Source organism: Pecten maximus, chromosome 15 (genome assembly GCF_902652985.1).
Source record: "Pecten maximus chromosome 15, xPecMax1.1, whole genome shotgun sequence".
Lineage (NCBI taxonomy): Eukaryota > Metazoa > Mollusca > Bivalvia > Pectinida > Pectinidae > Pecten > Pecten maximus.
The window spans coordinates 38,524,539-38,544,260 of record NC_047029.1 but is presented as its reverse complement, the minus strand read 5'-3'; the positions used below and the strand labels follow the sequence as shown (position 1 = coordinate 38,544,260).

General features: G+C 39.7%; 1 protein-coding gene across 2 annotated transcripts in view; it reads left to right on the top strand.

The window, feature by feature from the left end:
- The first annotated feature begins 2,976 nt into the window (after positions 1-2,976).
- Positions 2,977-19,722, top strand: part of LOC117343146 (prostatic acid phosphatase-like) — a 52,327-nt gene continuing 35,581 nt past the window's right edge. For both annotated transcript variants that reach the window (XM_033905465.1, XM_033905466.1), the window contains exons 1-4: positions 2,977-3,160; positions 6,191-6,283; positions 14,693-14,791; positions 17,275-17,433. In XM_033905465.1, coding sequence (XP_033761356.1) covers positions 3,047-3,160; positions 6,191-6,283; positions 14,693-14,791; positions 17,275-17,433 — 465 coding nt within the window. In that variant the 5' untranslated portion in view covers positions 2,977-3,046. The remainder of the gene's footprint in view (positions 3,161-6,190; positions 6,284-14,692; positions 14,792-17,274; positions 17,434-19,722) is intronic.

Below are 19,722 nucleotides of genomic sequence, written 5' to 3'. Positions count from 1 at the left end.
GAATAAGTTTTGTAATTGGACTCCTTAAACGAAGTATTTTCATACTTTTATTCAGAGGATGTAAAACTTCGGAATTCTTCATTTCTGAAATAAAACATGAAATAAGTAAAGCAAATAATGTTTTTGATTGCTAAGACATATTGAGTAAATTCCCCGAAAACATATGATCTTTGATGTTATGTTACCTTTTAAAACCTCTCTTATGATACATTTTTCTCTTTCTTATGGCCAAATCGGAGAAGCCAATTCTGGGAGAACGCCTAAAAATAGCACACTAATTACATAACGACTTTTGAAAACTAAATCAAAATCAATTCATACTGCAGTTTTTTTTGCTATAAATCTTCACCATTTATTCTAGAGAGGAGGAGATATCAAGAGCATAAAATCAAGTGATATTCACATGTAGTCCAACGTCCAACGTCATCACTATAGAGGACTGGACTGTGTAACAACTACAATGTAGTACAGTCGAAGCTACCTTTGTTACGAAGTAATCAATTGGATATCATTCTCTATACTCGAAATATTTACATTTCTTCCAAAGCCTTAAGAAAATTGACTTTTATCAGTGTTTATCTGTAAAAAGCGGCAGTCATATCAACACTAAACTTTAAGTATGATCATTACACTTATACTCAGTACTTTGACACTGCTGTATCACAAAAAAACCCATTCAATATCAAATATAATCAGAATGCTCAAAGATTATTATTATAATTACTATGTTCGGCTAATCAAAATTTGATATCAATAAATGACTAGTGTTGATCAATAATTGGAAAATTTGAGAAATTTTTGCAAAGTTGACTTACCGACATACGTTTGGTCTAAATGGCAACCCATATGTGCACAGTCAAACAGTTACAATAATATATCATTGTATTATTGTTTATCTATGTCGTGTCAGCTCTTTTTTTGTTAAAAAAATGTTTAAAAAACTGTACTGTAATATGTTCAGTAGAAGTTTATATAATTATACCTAGAACTGGTAAATAATCATATCTACATGTACACATGTTAGCTAAATTGCCAGTAATTAGATGGACCTCGGTTCTCTAAACAACTTGGATGTTATCTATACTATTTCCATGTAATACTGGTTGTATCCAATTATCTTTGTGTAGTTATAATTAATGTGTATTGAACCCAGATGACCACCAGATGAACTCCCGCCATGTCAGCAAGTTTGGTGTATAGTACTTATCTAATTTGTGTACTGTATGTAAATAGTTAATTACTTGTATGTCAAAAGGTCAAGCTTGTACATGTATAAATTGGAAGAGTATAGCCATATGCTTAGTCGACTACCTGGGAGTCAGAGTAACAACATCTATGTTCTGTCCCGGGCTTTCGCCCGGGACGGGACGGGACAGGACAGGACTGACCAGTGCGAATGTATGAATGTATGTACAGATGCATATATGTATATAAAAACGTTCATGTACTTCATACTTTTGATTTAACCTGTTAAATCTACATGTTAAAAATAAGTGTTAATTTCGACTATTTCGCTTACGCTTGATGTCAAATTATATCTAATTTGAAATCTTTTAAATTGCATAGAAACGAAATGTACTGTAATATGTTCAGTAGAAGTTTATATAATTATACCTAGAACTGGTAAATAATCATATCTACATGTACACATGTTAGCTAATTTGCCAATAATTAGATGGACCTCGGTTCTCTAAACAACTTGGATGTTATCTATACTATGTCCATGTAATACTGGTAGTATCCAATTATCTTTGTGTAGTTATAATTAATATGGTGTTTACATGTAGACTTCAGGTCACGAACCCCATAACCATATTAAGTTAGGGGAAATCTATCTGTCCGGCCAATGCACATCATGATCATTATAAAAGAGTAGCCTTCCATTCATACTATGGTCATTCCTACCCGTCTGCACGGACACGGCAGTCCTTCGGCCGTGCTTTGCACGGACATGGTCATTCCTACCCGTCTGCACGGACACGCCGGTCCTTCGGCCGTGCTTTGCACGGACAAGGTCGATTCCTACCCGTCTGCGAACGGACACTACCTACACATACCTGCACCAATAAACAGAGGAACCTCAACTCTACGACTTCATCTTTATTCAACTCTACAACTACAACATCTACACAACAAAAACAATATAAGAAGTTATTATATTTTAAAACCTCAAAGACAGTTACACGTATATGGTTTTACAGAAATATAGATAGCCGGTTTTTATCATAAAAAATATCAATACAACACTATTTTGATCATATGAACAAAAACAGGTCTGACACGACATAAATACTATAATACAATATGGTGTAACTGTTTCACAAAAAAATATTTCAGATAAACTCTCTGAGTCTGATTACCACTTATAAACTATAGCTATGTCATTCTAAATAACTCAAATAATTATGTATTGAAATATATATTCTTAATTTGTCTGTAACCATCCCTTAACAAATATACCACATCAAAGCAATTGTGGAGAGAGGTTCATCATTGATTTCAAACTTTCTCGGTACAAGTGTACTGAAGCACCCAACAAAGACAGGTAGGAAGGGAGACAACTTTAGAAGTCTGATAACGTCCGACTTGGCTTTCCATAAAATACTTCTTACATGTATCATTAATAATAAGCTGCTTATATGCAGACGGTAATTTATTGAAAATGTAATATTTCAATTCAGAATTTAAATTAATTCGAGATTAAGGTGACTTGGTGACGCCCATGATTGGAGATATTTTATTTACCAACAGTGATACCCAGTCAGAGACTTAACTAAAGGGATTCGCGACAAGCTCATTGGCTTACCAAACGCAGAATTAACTTCAACTCGTTTTCAGCGGAATGATGCATCGTATCGTATTCTTGTTTATTTTTTGTTTCGGATTTCTTCGGCTCGATCTCCCTTTTGGCGCAACATTGAAATCAGGCTTATAAAGTCGATAAATGGCGTCTTTTGACTAGATAGTATTTAAGTCCTTTTAGCCGGATGACAATCACAACAACTGCCAACTCGGCACGACTGACTCGGCACACTTCCTCGAACTGATGGAGAAAACTAAAGTTTCCATTCTATCGAGTTCTCCTTTCCTGATTTTGTTGAAGCTGCTTGTACTTCAGATACAAAATGTAAAAGGCGACCATTTAGTTTTGGTTCAAGCGGTAAGCACTACAGTAACCTAAATTTCATATTAACATTGGACCAGGCACAGGCGTTTGAAGTTCTGACTGTAAATAGAAAATACATGGTCAGTGTCTTAAAATATAATCTGTATTTTGGCGAGGGTTAAGAAAGGCAAAAGTGGCGAGCCTTGGCGAGCCCCTTTTGTCTTTCTGTCCCGAGCCAAAAATACAGCTTATATTTTCAGACACTGACCATGTATTCTATTTATCCTGCAACAGTCATCAAAATAATCATCAAAAATAATCATTTTGAAGTAAAACGGTGTCAAAAATGACAGAAATACGTTCGCCTTTTAAACGTAGTTTCACTTTGAAGAACGTCAGTCGAAAATACAGCTGTTTTCCGTCACAGCAAAAATATATATGGTGGGTGTATTCCGACAATGCGGTGGCAGTTGCAGGATAAATTGAGATATACAAACTAAGGCCATGGTATTTGTGTACCAGGTAGCCCGAGTTTCCTCTGGCCACAGGGTAGCCCGAGTTTCCTCTTGCCACAGGGGCATGTCTAGTTTTATATTTAAAAAAAAATACTAGCCAGAAATACCTATATATTGACCCGGAGGAAGCTCAGGCTATTGCGGCTAATGAGAACAGTGGACTTTTTAGTATAAGCTTAATTTACTAAATTTACACCATAAGTATCTGGTAATTAACATCAAGAGTTAAAATCCGGTATTCATAATATTTACTAAGTTACTCTTGGTTTTAGTTACCAGATACAATTGCCGATGTTTACACAAAACCATTTGTCATGTAATCGAGTTAAATGAAAAAAATACCCCATGTCTGTAGCACATGCGCTTGCTGGAGCTTGAACTATCGACCTCTCGCGCTCATCTTAACACATTAGATTTAATTCCCACTAGTCTGAGCACAGGGGCAAGGTATTTCTGGCTATTTTTAATATAAGACTAAACATGGCCCTTTGTTCTGAGCTTAAGAACTTAACCTCTCTACTTTTACCATTATAGCTGCTGTGATGTTAATGTTAGGATGGTGACACAATAGAAGAGAAATAAGGAAGGTATACTGTTAATGTTATGATGGTGACACAATAGAAGAGAAATGAGGAAGGTATACTGTTAATGTTATGATGGTGACACAATAGAAGAGAAATAAGGAAGGTATACTGTTAATGTTATGATGGCGACACAATAGAAGAGAAATGAGGAAGGTATACTTTTTAAGTGCACAAGGATATCAATGTTAAAGGTTTGCTGGCTACAAATAAATGTTTATTTCAGACTAACAGTCTTTTAGTGTCAGTCAGTGTTTACAACAGGTCTTGCTATCAATCCCTATTTTTCATATAGTAACTCTGCATCATTGGTAAATTGCTAATTAAGACTGCTTATTCCAACTATGACAAGCCAAAGTGTAGGCTAAAAATACCACAATTTATGGATATCTATAATTAATTTATGGGTATTAGCAAGTGATTTACAAATATTCAAACATGAATCATATCCATTTTAACCGTCAGTGTTGGTAGCTTACCATTTTAACCATCAGTGTTGGTAGCTTACCATTTTAACCATCAGTGTTGGTAGCTTACCATTTTAACCATCAGTGTTGGTAGCTTACCATTTTAACCATCAGTACGTGTTGGTAGCTTATCATTTTAACCATCAGTGTTGGTAGGTTACCATTTGCGCTGAGCTACTGTATAAATTTTAGCGAGTGATAGTAATGGTTATGGGCCAAAGCCCAGTTTGAACATCAGCTGCTGCTATCTTGTTGAAAAGAGTCTAGACATTTTATTTTATTTTCTAAAAAAAATCCAAGATGGATAAGCTGACAGATATAATTATTTGTAGGATATTCTAGAAATGATGTATATCATCTTTATATCAAAACCGTTCTTAATCTTTTAATATTATTCATAATCAATTCCTACCCTTTGTAATTTATATCAACCATGAAAGCTATCCCACATACATTTATTCTATCGTGCATATATAATGCATACTTAGTGCAGATATTGTGAGCACATAGCAATCATTTTTATTCTTATGCTGTTGTGTGTGGTGTGGCGTCCATCGTCTGTCATTCACAATCCTTTGTACATCCATTGTCCGTCTGTCATCAACTTTTCAATTACAAACTGTACACGACTTCTCAAGAATGAAGAAGCCTGCCCGGAGACCTGATATTGGACATGTAGCCTGCTAGGGTGAAGAAGCCTGCCCGGAGACCTGACATTGGACATGTAGCCTGCTAGCTAGGGTGAAGACGCCTGCCCGGAGACCTGATATTGGACATGTAGCCTGCTAGGGTGAAGAAGCCTGCCCGGAGACCTGACATTAGACATGTAGCCTGCTAGGGTGAAGAAGCCTGCCCGGAGACCTGATATTGGACATGTAGCCTGCTAGGGTGAAGAAGCCTGCCCAGCAAGCTGATGTTGGGCCATTAGCATACTGGGATGAAGGTCCACCAATTAAGGTTGTACAATTGATTGACCTAGCTAGTTCAAGGTCACAGGTGTTAAATATGCTAAAATATTTGAATGACATATTCTCAATAACCCAAAAAGCACAAAGAGCTGATATTGCATGAGCCTGTAGCATGCTTGGATGAAGGTCTATCAAGTTTGCAAGTACAAATGAATGACCTTGACCTACATTCAAGGTCGCAGGGACTAGATATGTTAAAATATTTCAATAACGATTTGAGCCATGATAAGGGCTAGTATACATAGTATGCTTAAATGAAGGGCTGCAAAATTAATTAAAATGAAAAACCTAGCTTACTCTGATTTTGAATATAGTAGTAAATCAGCTTAGTAACTGCATAAATGACATATAAAATAACTTCAAAGTTGCATTAGAAGCAGGTGAGCGATCCAGGCCCATTGGACCTCTTATTTCGAAAAATAATGCTTTTTTCTTTATTTTTATTTGACTACAAAAATGCCAACTTTTGAAAAATCAACCGTTAGAGTTTACTTTAAGATATTATTGCTGTTGAATGATCCTAATAAAGAATGACACAAATCTTACTGTGAAGGTTTTCCGCCATGGAGATAGAAGTCCCGTCAACTTTTACCCAAACGACAGACATCGTGACTATTGGCCTCAAGGACTTGGTCAACTTACAAAGGTAATTAGACATACATACAATACTGTTGTATTTTGTATCTATATATAGCTAATTGTTGTAAGATATCAAAATGAATATCAGAATAAAACTATCCCCAGTATATATACAGTTTTCAGCACACAATCATCAGATTAAAATCATCTTTTTCTCATGTCCTTAAACAATTCTTGTTATCTCTGATTCTAGGGAGGCACTTAATTGATAATCTGATTAAAATACACATCATCAAATATTCATAATGTAGTGTCTAAAATGATGAACTGTACTTGAATCCATCGGATCTGCATGTGGATTGATCATTCTCAAATTTCATTAATTATATAGTTTCAAATGTATGAGCTTTGCAGATTAGAGAATAATGGTATAAAAATTGATGGAATTTGTCCCCATTGCATGTTTTGTCACAAGCAACTAATGATTTCAAGATTTTCTCTCTTCTTTCCTTTTCGAACATCTCCAGGGCACTGTACGTCTCACTCCCTGATGTGTCCCTGGACACTGCCTCTCTTTTTAATGTCTCCCAAGACACTGCCTCTCTTTTTAATGTCTCCCAAGACACTGCCTCTCTTTCTAATGTCTCCCAAGACACTGCCTCTCTTTTTAATGTCTCCCAAGACACTGCCTCTCTTTTTAATGTCTCCCAAGACACAGCCTCTCTTTATAATGTCTCCCAAGACACTGCCTCTCTTTTTAATGTCTCCCAAGACACTGCCTCTCTTTTAATGTCTCCCAAGACACTGCCTCTCTTTTTAATGTCTCCCAAGACACTGCCTCTCTTTCTAATGTCTCCCAGGACACTGCCTCTCTTTCTAATGTCTCCCAGGTCACTGCCCCTCTTTCTAATGTCTCCCAAGACACTGCCTCTCTTTTTAATGTCTCCCAAGACACAGCCTCTCTTTTTAATGTCTCCCAAGACACTGCCTCTCTTTCTAATGTCTCCCAGGACACTGCCTCTCTTTCTAATGTCTCCCAGGACACTGCCTCTATTTCTAATGTCTCCCAGGTCACTGCCTCTATTTCTAATGTCTCCCAGGTCACTGCCTCTCTTTTTAATGTCTCCCAGGTCACTGCCTCTCTTTCTAATGTCTCCCAGGTCACTGCCTCTCTTTCTAATGTCTCCCAGGTCACTGCCTCTCTTTCTAATGTCTCCCAGGTTACTGCCCCTCTTTTTAATGTCTCCCAGGTCACTGCCTCTATTTCTAATGTCTCCCAGGTCACTGCCTCTCTTTCTAATGTCTCCCAGGTCACTGCCTCTCTTTCTAATGTCTCCCAGGTCACTGCCTCTATTTCTAATGTCTCCCAGGACACTGCCTCTCTTTCTAATGTCTCCCAGGTCACTGCCTCTCTTTCTAATGTCTCCCAGGTCACTGCCTCTCTTTTTAATGTCTCCCAAGACACTGCCTCTCTTTCTAATGTCTCCCAGGTCACTGCCTCTATTTCTAATGTCTCCCAGGTCACTGCCTCTCTTTCTAATGTCTCCCAGGTCACTGCCCCTCTTTCTAATGTCTCCCAAGACACTGCCTCTCTTTTTAATGTCTCCCAAGACACAGCCTCTCTTTTTAATGTCTCCCAAGACACTGCCTCTCTTTCTAATGTCTCCCAGGACACTGCCTCTCTTTCTAATGTCTCCCAGGACACTGCCTCTATTTCTAATGTCTCCCAGGTCACTGCCTCTATTTCTAATGTCTCCCAGGTCACTGCCTCTCTTTTTAGCCCACCATCATCAGATGGTGGGCTATTCAAATCGCCCTGCGTCCGTGGTCCGTTGTCCGTCCGTCCGTCCGTCCCTCCCTCCGTCCGTCCGTCCGTCCGTCCGTAAACAATTCTTGTTATCGCTAATCCTCAGATAGTACTGAAGGGATCTTTCTCAAATTTCATATGTAGGTTCCCCTTGGTGCTTAGTTATGCATATTGCATTTTGGGACTGATCGGAAAACAACATGGCCGACAGGCAGCCATCTTGGATTTTGACCATTGAAGTTTGTTATCGCTATTTCTGAGAAAGTCCTGAAGGGATCTTTCTCAAATTTCATATGTAGGTTCCCCTTGGTGCTTAGTTATGCATATTTCATTTTGGGACCGATCGGAAAACAATATGGCCGACAGGCAGCCATCTTGGATTTTGACCATTGAAGTTTGTTATCGCTATTTCTGAGAAAGTACTGAATGGATCTTTCTCAAATTTCATATGTGGGTTTCCCTTTGTGCCTAGTTATGCATATTGCATTTTGGGACCGATCAGAAAACAACATGGCCGATAGGCAGCCATCTTGGATTTTGACCATTGAAGTTTGTTATCGCTATTTCTGAGAAAGTACTGAATGGATCTTTCTCAAATTTCATATGTAGGTTTCCCTTGGTGCCTAGTTATGCATATTGCATTTTGGGACCGATCGGAAAACAACATGGCCGACAGGCAGCCATCTTGGATTTTGACCATTGAAGTTTGTTATCGCTATTTCTCAGAAAGTACTGAAGGGATCTTTCTCAAATTTCATATGTTGGTTTCCCTTGGTGCTTAGTTATGCACATTGCATTTTGGGACCGATCGAAAAACAACATGGCCGACAGGCAGCCATCTTTGATTTTGACCATTGAAGTTTGTTATCGCTATTTCTGAGAAAGTACTGAAGGGATCTTTCTCAAATTTCATATGTTGGTTTCCCTTGGTGCTTAGTTATGCACATTGCATTTTGGGACCGATCGGAAAACAACATGGCCGACAGGCAGCCATCTTTGATTTTGACCATTGAAGTTTGTTATCGCTATTTCTGAGAAAGTACTGAATGGATCTTTCTCAAATTTCATATGTAGGTTCCCCTTGGTGCTTAGTTATGCATATTGCATTTTGGGACTGATCAGAAAACAACATGGCCGACAGGCAGCCATCTTGGATTTTGATAATTGAAGTTTGTTATCGCTATTTCTGAGAAAGTACTGAAGGGATCTTTCTCATATTTATGTAGGTTCCCCTTGGTGCCTAGTTATGCATATTGCATTTTGAGACTAATCGGAAAACAACATGGCCGACAGACAGCCATCTTGGATTTTGACAATTGAAGTTTTGTTATCGCTATTTCTCAGAAAGTACTGAAGGAATCTTTCTCAAATTCCATATATAGGTTCCCCTTGATGCCTAAATCTTAAATTTTATATATAGGTTTCCCTTGTTTGAAAAGTACTAGAGGTTTCTTCTGAATTTACACAGATTATTAGTAAGACTTAGAAGAAGAGAAAAGTAGAGAAAAGATCAATCTGACATGGAACATATGAAGAACATTCAATGGTGGGCGCCAAGATCCCTCTGGGATCTCTTGTTAATGTCTCCCAGGTCACTGCCTCTCTTTCTAATGTCTCCCAGGTCACTGCCTCTCTTTTTAATGTCTCCCAAGTCACTGCCTCTCTTTCTAATGTCTCCCAGGACACTGCCTCTATTTCTAATGTCTCCCAGGACACTGCCTCTATTTCTAATGTCTCCCAGGTTACTGCCTCTCTTTCTAATGTCTCCCAGGTCACTGCCTCTCTTTTTAATGTCTCCCAGGTCACTGCCTCTCTTTCTAATGTCTCCCAGGTCACTGCCTCTCTTTTTAATGTCTCCCAAGACGCTGCCTCTCTTTTTAATGTCTCCCAAGACACTGCCTCTCTTTCTAATGTCTCCCAGGACACTGCCTCTCTTTCTAATGTCTCCCAGGACACTGCCTCTATTTCTAATGTCTCCCAGGTCACTGCCTCTATTTCTAATGTCTCCCAGGTCACTGCCTCTCTTTTTAATGTCTCCCAGGTCACTGCCTCTCTTTTTAATGTCTCCCAGGTCACTGCCTCTCTTTCTAATGTCTCCCAGGTCACTGCCTCTCTTTCTAATGTCTCCCAGGTCACTGCCTCTCTTTCTAATGTCTCCCAGGTCACTGCCCCTCTTTTTAATGTCTCCCAGGTCACTGCCTCTATTTCTAATGTCTCCCAGGTCACTGCCTCTCTTTCTAATGTCTCCCAGGTCACTGCCTCTCTTTCTAATGTCTCCCAGGTCACTGCCTCTCTTTCTAATGTCTCCCAGGTCACTGCCTCTCTTTCTAATGTCTCCCAGGTCACTGCCTCTCTTTCTAATGTCTCCCAGGACACTGCCTCTCTTTCTAATGTCTCCCAGGACACTGCCTCTCTTTCTAATGTCTCCCAGGTCACTGCCTCTCTTTCTAATGTCTCCCAGGTCACTGCCTCTCTTTCTAATGTCTCCCAGGTCACTGCCTCTCTTTCTAATGTCTCCCAGGTCACTGCCTCTCTTTCTAATCTCTCCCAGGTCACTGCCTCTCTTTCTAATGTCTCCCAGGTCACTGCCTCTCTTTTTAATGTCTCCCAGGTCACTGCCTCTCTTTCTAATGTCTCCCAAGACACTGCCTCTCTTTCTAATGTCTCCCAAGACACTGCCTCTCTTTTTAGCCCACCATCATCAGATGGTGGGCTATTCAAATCGCCCTGCGTCCGTGGTCCGTCGTCCGTCCGTCCGTCCCTCCCTCCGTCCGTCCGTCCGTAAACAATTCTTGTTATCGCTTATCCTCAGAAAGTACTGAAGGGATCTTTCTCAAATTTCATATATAGGTTCCCCTTGGTGCCTAGTTATGCATATTGCATTTTGGGACCGATCGGAAAACAACATGGCCGACAGGCAGCCATCTTGGATTTTGACCATTGAAGTTTGTTATCGCTATTTCTGAGAAAGAGCTGAAGGGATCTTTCTCAAATTTCATATGTAGGTTTCCCTTGGTGCCTAGTTATGCATATTGCATTTTGGGACCGATCGGAAAACAACATGGCCGACAGGCAGCCATCTTGGATTTTGACAATTGAAGTTTGTTATCGCTATTTCTAAGAAAGTACTGAAGGGATCTTTCTCAAATTTGATATGTGGGTTTCCCTTGGTGCCTAGTTATGCATATTGCATTTTGGGACCGATCGGAAAACAACATGGCCGACGGTCAGCCATCTTGGATTTTGACCATTGAAGTTTGTTATCGCTATTTCTGAGAAAGTACTGAAGGGATCTTTCTCAAATTTTATATGTAGGTTTCCCTTGGTGCCTAGTTATGCATATTGCATTTTGGGACCGATCGGAAAACAACATGGCCGACGGGCAGCCATCTTGGATTTTGACCATTGAAGTTTGTTATCGCTATTTCTAAGAAAGTACTGAAGGGATCTTTCTCAAATTTCATATGTAGGTTCCCCTTGGTGCCTAGTTATGCATATTGCATTTTGAGACCAATCGGAAAACAACATGGCCGACAGGCAGCCATCTTGGATTTTGACAATTGAAGATTGTTATCGCTATTTCTCAAAAAGCACAGAAGGGATCTTTCTCAAATTTCATATGTAGGTTCCCCTTAGTGCCTAGTTATGCATATTGCAATTTGAGACCGATCTGAAAACAACATGGCCGACAGGCAGCCATCTTGGATTTTGACAATTGAAGTTTGTTATCGCTATTTCTGTGAAAGTACTAAAGGGATCTTTTTCATATTTGTTATGTAGGTTCCCCTTGGTGCTTAGTTATGCATATAGCATTTTGAGACCAATCGGAAAACAACATGGCCGACAGGCAGCCATCTTGGATTTTGACCATTAAAGTTTGTTATTGCCATTTCTGAGAAAGCACTGAAGGGATCTTTCTCAAATTTCATATGTAGGTTCCCCTTGGTGCCTGGTAATGCATATCGCATTTTGGGACTGATCAGAAAACAACATTGCCGACAGGCAGCCATCTTGGATTTCGAAAATTGAAACTGGTTATCACTATTACTAAGAAACTAATGAAGGGATCTTCCTGAAATTTCATATGTAGGTTCCCCCAGGTGCCTAGTTATGCATATTGCATTTTGAGACCAATCGGAAAACAACATGGCCGACAAGCAGCCATCTTGGATTTTGACAATTGAAGTTTGTTATCACTATTTCTCAGAAAGCACTGAAGGAATCTTTCTCAAATTCCATATATATAGGTTCCTTTTGGTGCCTAAATCTTAAATTTTATATATAGGTTTCCCTTGTTTGAAAAGTACTAGAGGTTTCTACTGAGTTTACACAGATTAGTAAGACTTAGAAGAAGAGAAAAGTAGAGAAAAGATCAATCTGACATGGAACCTATAAAGAACATTTAATGGTGGGCGCCAAGATCCCTCTGGGATCTCTTGTTAATGTCTCCCAAGACACAGCCTCTCTTTTTAATGTCTCCCAAGACACTGCCTCTCTTTCTAATGTCTCCCAGGACACTGCCTCTCTTTCTAATGTCTCCCAGGACACTGCCTCTATTTCTAATGTCTCCCAGGTCACTGCCTCTATTTCTAATGTCTCCCAGGTCACTGCCTCTCTTTTTAATGTCTCCCAGGTCACTGCCTCTCTTTCTAATGTCTCCCAGGTCACTGCCTCTCTTTCTAATGTCTCCCAGGTCACTGCCTCTCTTTCTAATGTCTCCCAGGTCACTGCCTCTCTTTCTAATGTCTCCCAGGTTACTGCCCCTCTATTTCTAATGTCTCCCAGGTCACTGCCTCTATTTCTAATGTCTCCCAGGTCACTGCCTCTCTTTCTAATGTCTCCCAGGTCACTGCCTCTCTTTCTAATGTCTCCCAGGACACTGCCTCTCTTTCTAATGTCTCCCAGGACACTGCCTCTCTTTCTAATGTCTCCCAGGTCACTGCCTCTCTTTCTAATGTCTCCCAGGTCACTGCCTCTCTTTTTAATGTCTCCCAAGACACTGCCTCTCTTTCTAATGTCTCCCAGGTCACTGCCTCTCTTTTTAATGTCTCCCAGGTCACTGCCTCTCTTTCTAATGTCTCCCAGGTCACTGCCCCTCTTTCTAATGTCTCCCAGGTCACTGCCTCTATTTCTAATGTCTCCCAGGTCACTGCCTCTCTTTCTAATGTCTCCCAGGTCACTGCCTCTCTTTCTAATGTCTCCCAGGTCACTGCCTCTCTTTCTAATGTCTCCCAGGACACTGCCTCTCTTTCTAATGTCTCCCAGGTCACTGCCTCTCTTTCTAATGTCTCCCTGGACACTGCCTCTCTTTTTAATGTCTCCCAGGACACTGCCTCTCTTTCTAATGTCTCCCAGGTCACTGCCTCTCTTTCTAATGTCTCCCAGGTCACTGCCTCTCTTTCTAATGTCTCCCAGGACACTGCCTCTCTTTCTAATGTCTCCCAGGTCACTGCCTCTCTTTCTAATGTCTCCCAGGTCACTGCCTCTCTTTCTAATGTCTCCCAGGTCACTGCCTCTCTTTTTAATGTCTCCCAGGTCACTGCCTCTCTTTCTAATGTCTCCCAGGTCACTGCCTCTCTTTCTAATGTCTCCCTGGACACTGCCTCTCTTTCTAATGTCTCCCAGGTCACTGCCTCTCTTTCTAATGTCTCCCAGGTCACTGCCTCTCTTTCTAATGTCTCCCAGGTCACTGCCTCTCTTTCTAATGTCTCCCAGGTCACTGCCTCTCTTTCTAATGTCTCCCAGGTCACTGCCTCTCTTTCTAATGTCTCCCAGGTCACTGCCTCTCTTTTTAATGTCTCCCTGGACACTGCCTCTCTTTTTAATGTCTCCCAGGACACTGCCTCTCTTTCTAATGTCTCCCAGGTCACTGCCTCTCTTTCTAATGTCTCCCAGGTCACTGCCTCTCTTTTTAATGTCTCCCAGGTCACTGCCTCTCTTTTTAATGTCTCCCAGGTTACTGCCCCTCTTTCTAATGTCTCCCAGGTCACTGCCTCTCTTTCTAATGTCTCCCAGGTCACTGCCTCTCTTTCTAATGTCTCCCAAGACACTGCCTCTCTTTCTAATGTCTCCCAGGTCACTGCCCCTCTTGCTAATGTCTCCCAGGACACTGCCTCTCTTTCTAATGTCTTTCAGACATTGTCCCACTTTCTGATATCTTTCAGACATTGTCCCACTTTCTAATATCTTTCAGACACTGTCCCACTTTCTGATATCTTTCAGACATTGTCCCACTTTCTAATACCTTTCAGACATTTTCCCACTTTCTAATATCTCTCAGACATTGTCCCACTTTCTAATACCTTTCAGACATTTTCCCACTTTCTAATATCTTTCAGACATTGTCCCACTTTCTAAATAAATGTCTCCTAGATCACTGCCTCAGCTTTGTTCTGAGTGTTCAGTTGTATGATGAAGTGCCCTGACATCACACATGATACTATGCCATTTTAAAGTACGTTTTTCTGCAGCCTGCTTAATAATGCTCAGCATTGGAAGGAATACAAACGGAAATATAAAGATGACCCCAATTAGTTAATAACAGGCACTGATTGTTAAAAAATTACAACTGATAACTAAAAGCTTAATATTTCCTACTTGCATAGGATCAGTAAGATGTATTTATATAAATGTAACATAGCATCATATATTTATGCTTTTTATCTGCAGATTGGAATGAACCAGGAATATAGACTTGGGAAATTCTTTAGAGAGAGATACATACAGAGGAATGACACTTTCCTGAGTTCAAGATATGAACACTCGGAGGTAATGTCATTTACAGGAATCACAGGAGGTTTTGTTAAAAATAGAATTATATGTGAATATGATATCTACGAAACATGTTAACATAGTTATACAATTGTTTATTCACAAATAATATTTAAGATAAAACATTTGTTCTACATGTACATAACAACCTTTCACTGGCTAGCTTGTGTGCATTTATCAATTTGAAGAATATGAGGAACATCTTTATTCAGTGTTTTGTACTGGTATTTTCTGGATTCAACAACTTTATATCTGTATAACATCGTAGATATTTTGCTCTCTCTACCCTGGAATCCTCCTTGATACTCCAGTGGTTACTGGAATACAGAAACTGTTAATCACTTAAATGATTTCACAAATACTTTATTTCATGAAGTTTCCTCTTCTGTCATAAAGAAAACAAGGTAAATAAAACAGCTCACCCTTGATTAACTATGTCTGGAAGACGTTTTTGCAGTGTTTAAAGTTATGCTTATCAATTCAGTTGAACTAATTACTTTGTATATGGTAGTCATCTCATCAGTAAAGTCTCATCGGTAACGTCTCCTCGGTAACGTCTCCAGGGTAACGTCTCCACGGTAACGTCTCAGCGGTAACGTCTCGGTGGTAACGTCTCAGTAGAAACGTCTCAGTAGTAGCGTCTCTCAGCGGTAACGTCTCTCAGCGGTAACGTCTCCTCGGTAACGTCTCAGCGGTAACGTCTCTCAGCGGTAACATCTCCTCGGTAACGTCTCAGCCGTAACATCTCAGCGGTAACGTCTCAGCAGTAACATCTCAGCGGTAGCGTCTCTCAGCGGTAACGTCACAGTGGTAACGTCTCCTCGGTAACGTCTCAGTGGTAATGCTCCTCGGTAACGTCTCCTCAGTAACGTCTCAGCCGTAACGTCTCAGCGGAAACGTCTCATCGATAACGTCTCTCAGCGGTAACGTCTCCTCGGTAACGTCTCCTCGGTAACGTCTCTCAGCGGTAACGTCTCTCAGCGGTAACGTCTCAGTGGTAACGTCTCTCAGCAGTAACGTCTCAGCGGTAACGTCTCTCAGCGGTAACGTCTCCTCGGTAACGTCTCAGCCGTAACGTCTCAGCGGTAACGTCTCCTCGGTAACGTCTCAGCGGTAACGTCTCAGCGGTAACGTCTTTCAGCGGTAACGTCTCAGCGGTAACGTCTATCAGCGGTAACGTCTCTCAGCGGTAACATCTCTCATCGGTAACGTCTCTCTGTGGTAACGTCTCTCATCGGTAACGTCTCACATCGGTAACGTCTCAGCGGTAACGTCTCAGTGGTAACGTCTCATCGGTAATGTCTCAGCGGTAACGTCTCTAAGCGGTAACGTCTCAGCGGTAACGTCTCAACGGTAACGTCTCAGCGGTAACGTCTCTCAGCGGTAACGTCTCTCAGCGGTAACGTTTCTCAGCGGTAACGTCTCAGCGGTAATGTCTCAGCCGTAACGTCTCAGCAGGAACGTCTCAGCGGTAACGTCTCAGCGGTAAGGTCTCAGCGGTAAGGTCTCTCAGCGGTAACGTCTCAGTGGTAACGTCTCTCAGCGGTAACATCTCCTCGGTAACGTCTCAGCCGTAACGTCTCAGCCATAACATCTCAGCGGTAACGTCTCAGCCGTAACATCTCAGCGGTAGCGTCTCTCATCGGTAACGTCTCTCAGTGGTAACGTCTCAGCGGTAACGTCTCTCAGCGGTAACGTCTCCTCGGTAACGTCTCAGCGGTAACGTCTCATCGGTAACGTCTCTCAGTGGTAACGTCTCAGCGGTAACGTCTCTCAGCGGTAACGTCTCAGTGGTAACGTCTCTGACAGTTTCTCTTACTGCTTATGTTGTAATTTAATGATAAGAAAAAGGTATTGTGCTATAAACTTCTATTTTGAACATCTTAACACCTTCCCACCACAAAAATAACATCAGAATTTTCTAACTCTATTGATTGTCTGGCCTGCTATGAAGTCACAAATGAGGATGTGGTGTTGCATTTTATTGGATCATTGTGACATTGATCTCATGCAGGGTCAAATGAAGGTCAAGGAAGTGCAAGTTTTATCTAACTTCCTAACAGTAGAAGATATCTTGACAAAACTTTCAGAATGCATGCATTGCCTGAAACTGATGAACAATGCACTATGTCATACAATCACTTTGACCTTAATCTCAGGGTCAAAGGTCAGAAACCCCTGTACAAATTTTCATACAAAGACCGGACCTTGATGGTGTATTGTTGTGATGTTTCAGGTCTATGTAAGGAGTACAGACAAAGACCGGACCTTGATGATGTATTTGTGTGATGTTTCAGGTCTATATAAGGAGTACGGACAAAGACCGGACCTTGATGATGTATTTGTGTGATGTTTCAGGTCTATGTAAGGAGTACAGACAAAGATTGGGTCTTGATCGTGTATTTGTGTGATGTTTCAGGTCTATGTAAGGAGTACGGACAAAGACCGGACCTTGATGATGTATTTGTGTGATGTTTCAGGTCTATATAAGGAGTACGGACAAAGACCGGACCTTGATGAGTGCCTACTGTGTACTCAGTGGAATGTTTCCTCCTTTAAATGGTAGTGACGAGCAGTGGAACACAGAAATCAACTGGCAACCAATTCCTGTCCACACGATACCATTAGATGAAGATTTTGTAAGCATCTAGATAAAAAAAAGAATTGATTCCATTTGAGAACTGCCGTAAGGGTTTATTTTGTCGCCTGCAAAAAACAGGCGATGTATAGGTATCGTTATATGTTGGTGGCAGCGTCTGCATCATCTTCACAGAGGTTTCTGCGTGATAACTCAAGTTCCCCTGGGGTGATCAAACTCAAACTTCATGTAGATCTTCCTTACAAAAAGTGCTCACATGGGATTGCTTACTGGTCCAAAGGTCAGGGTTGCTGTTACTAAGAATAGAAAATTTGGTTCCTTGTGATAATGCAAGTTCCTTTGGGCCCATCAAACTCAAATTTCATTCAGTTTTTCTTTACCGCATGTGCTTGCATAGTATTGTTTTTTTTTTTACTTTTCTAAAGGTCAAGGTCACTGTTACTATAAATAGAAAATCTGTTTCCATGCAATAACTCCAGTTCTTCTTGGGCCAATCAATCTCAAACATTTTGAGGTGCTCATTTACCGAAAGTATCTGCTCTGTATTGCTGAATACCAAGCATATTTTTAGTGATGCTGGTCTTGCTTACTTTTAAAAATTATTTCTTGAATTGAAAAAAATATATCTTTTTCTTCAGCTTGCTGCACAGGCGACACATCCACTTCTGTGGAATTCTTGTTTATCTCCTGATGACAAAATCTCATACAAGCGTACGTACATACAGAAGTATGCTTGCATGTGCCCTTTTTCTTCTACAGGAATCACTACTGTATGCATCAACCATTAAAAACCCATGAAAAAAGCATGAAAATCCCATTAAAATCAGGAAATCTATTAAAAAACACCATTAAACCTTGTTTCATTTTTTTTAATTAGAAATAAGAAAAACACTTAAAAACTCATTAAAACATAAATGTAACACCCATTAAATTATATTTTGACAGCTTATATGACATTAAAAAGGCATTAATACATTTCTATATTTTTAATGGCAATGAAAATCCCATAAAAAATTGTAAGAACAATTTTTAATGGGTGCTTTAATGACATTTAAATTTATTTTAATGGCAATTAATTTGATTTAGTTTCATTTTAATACCACTTACATATTTTGTGCTACTTCAACTGAAGTTTAAATTTGTTTGATGACCATTAAACAAGTCTTAATTGGTATTAAACATTTCTATATTTATTTACTACCATTAAAACTATTTTTAACAGCAATTAAAAACTCACACCACAGAAGAAAATATATGTTAACTCTATTTTGAGTTTTTTTCATTGCCATTAAATATATTGGGTGTGTTAACTGACATGAAAAGAATTTAATTGTCATTAAAGCTGCTGGAGCTATAGAAATTTCTCATGATAATTAAATATCTATATATATGGTAGTTTCACTATTGTTTAATCATGATCATGAATGGAAATTCATATATATAAGTAACACAAAATGTACATCATATATGTACATTACATGCCTTACCCAAATTTTCCTTTTGATCATGAATACACATGATAAATATATGCATGCAAACCAGGTACAGTACTCTGAATTGGTATGATATATATGGGTTTCTAATATAATAAGTACATGTAGTTGAATTCGAGCAGAAAAAGAAATGGTCAATAGCTAAAGCCAATTTATTAATAAGGTTAAGAAGACCACTAGGCCTGGAAGAACATTTTACATGACAAAAATGCAAATCAAACTTAAAAGTCTTCATTTGATGCAATATGTTAAATATATAGCTTTCTACAATGTAGCTAACTATAGGTCAAGAATGGTGTTTTACCACTATCCAAGAACCATATACACTGGTTTTCAACAGCCGTTACTAAAGGACATGATAAAGATTTTGTTAGAATGAACGAACATCTTCCCTTCTTCAAATTCTCAGACTTTGCACATATATCATTTTGTTTTGTAAACCAGATACCAGTGTCTTTGTCAAACTCTATATTGTCTATCCAATTTACATAAGCAAGTGTTTCTGCATTCGAATTGGAAATATTACTGCCACAGTTTCTAGTTTGGTGTTCTATAAAATATTGGATTCTTCCAAAATCAATAAATTTACCAGAGACAACTTTCTGTTGTTGTAGCCCCCTGTCTATTTCATGACACACGTAGGAAGAAACAGTATGTGAAGACTTTAATTCCCGACTCTCACAAGTATATACTTGCACGCGTTTGGTGATTGGATGTATTTCCCTGTGATGGAAATACTTTTTAAATGAGCAGGATCCACACTGAGTTTTTCCACAAAGCATATGGATAGATTTTATGGATCTCCTTCCTAAATTGCACTGTTTCTTTTTGTCATC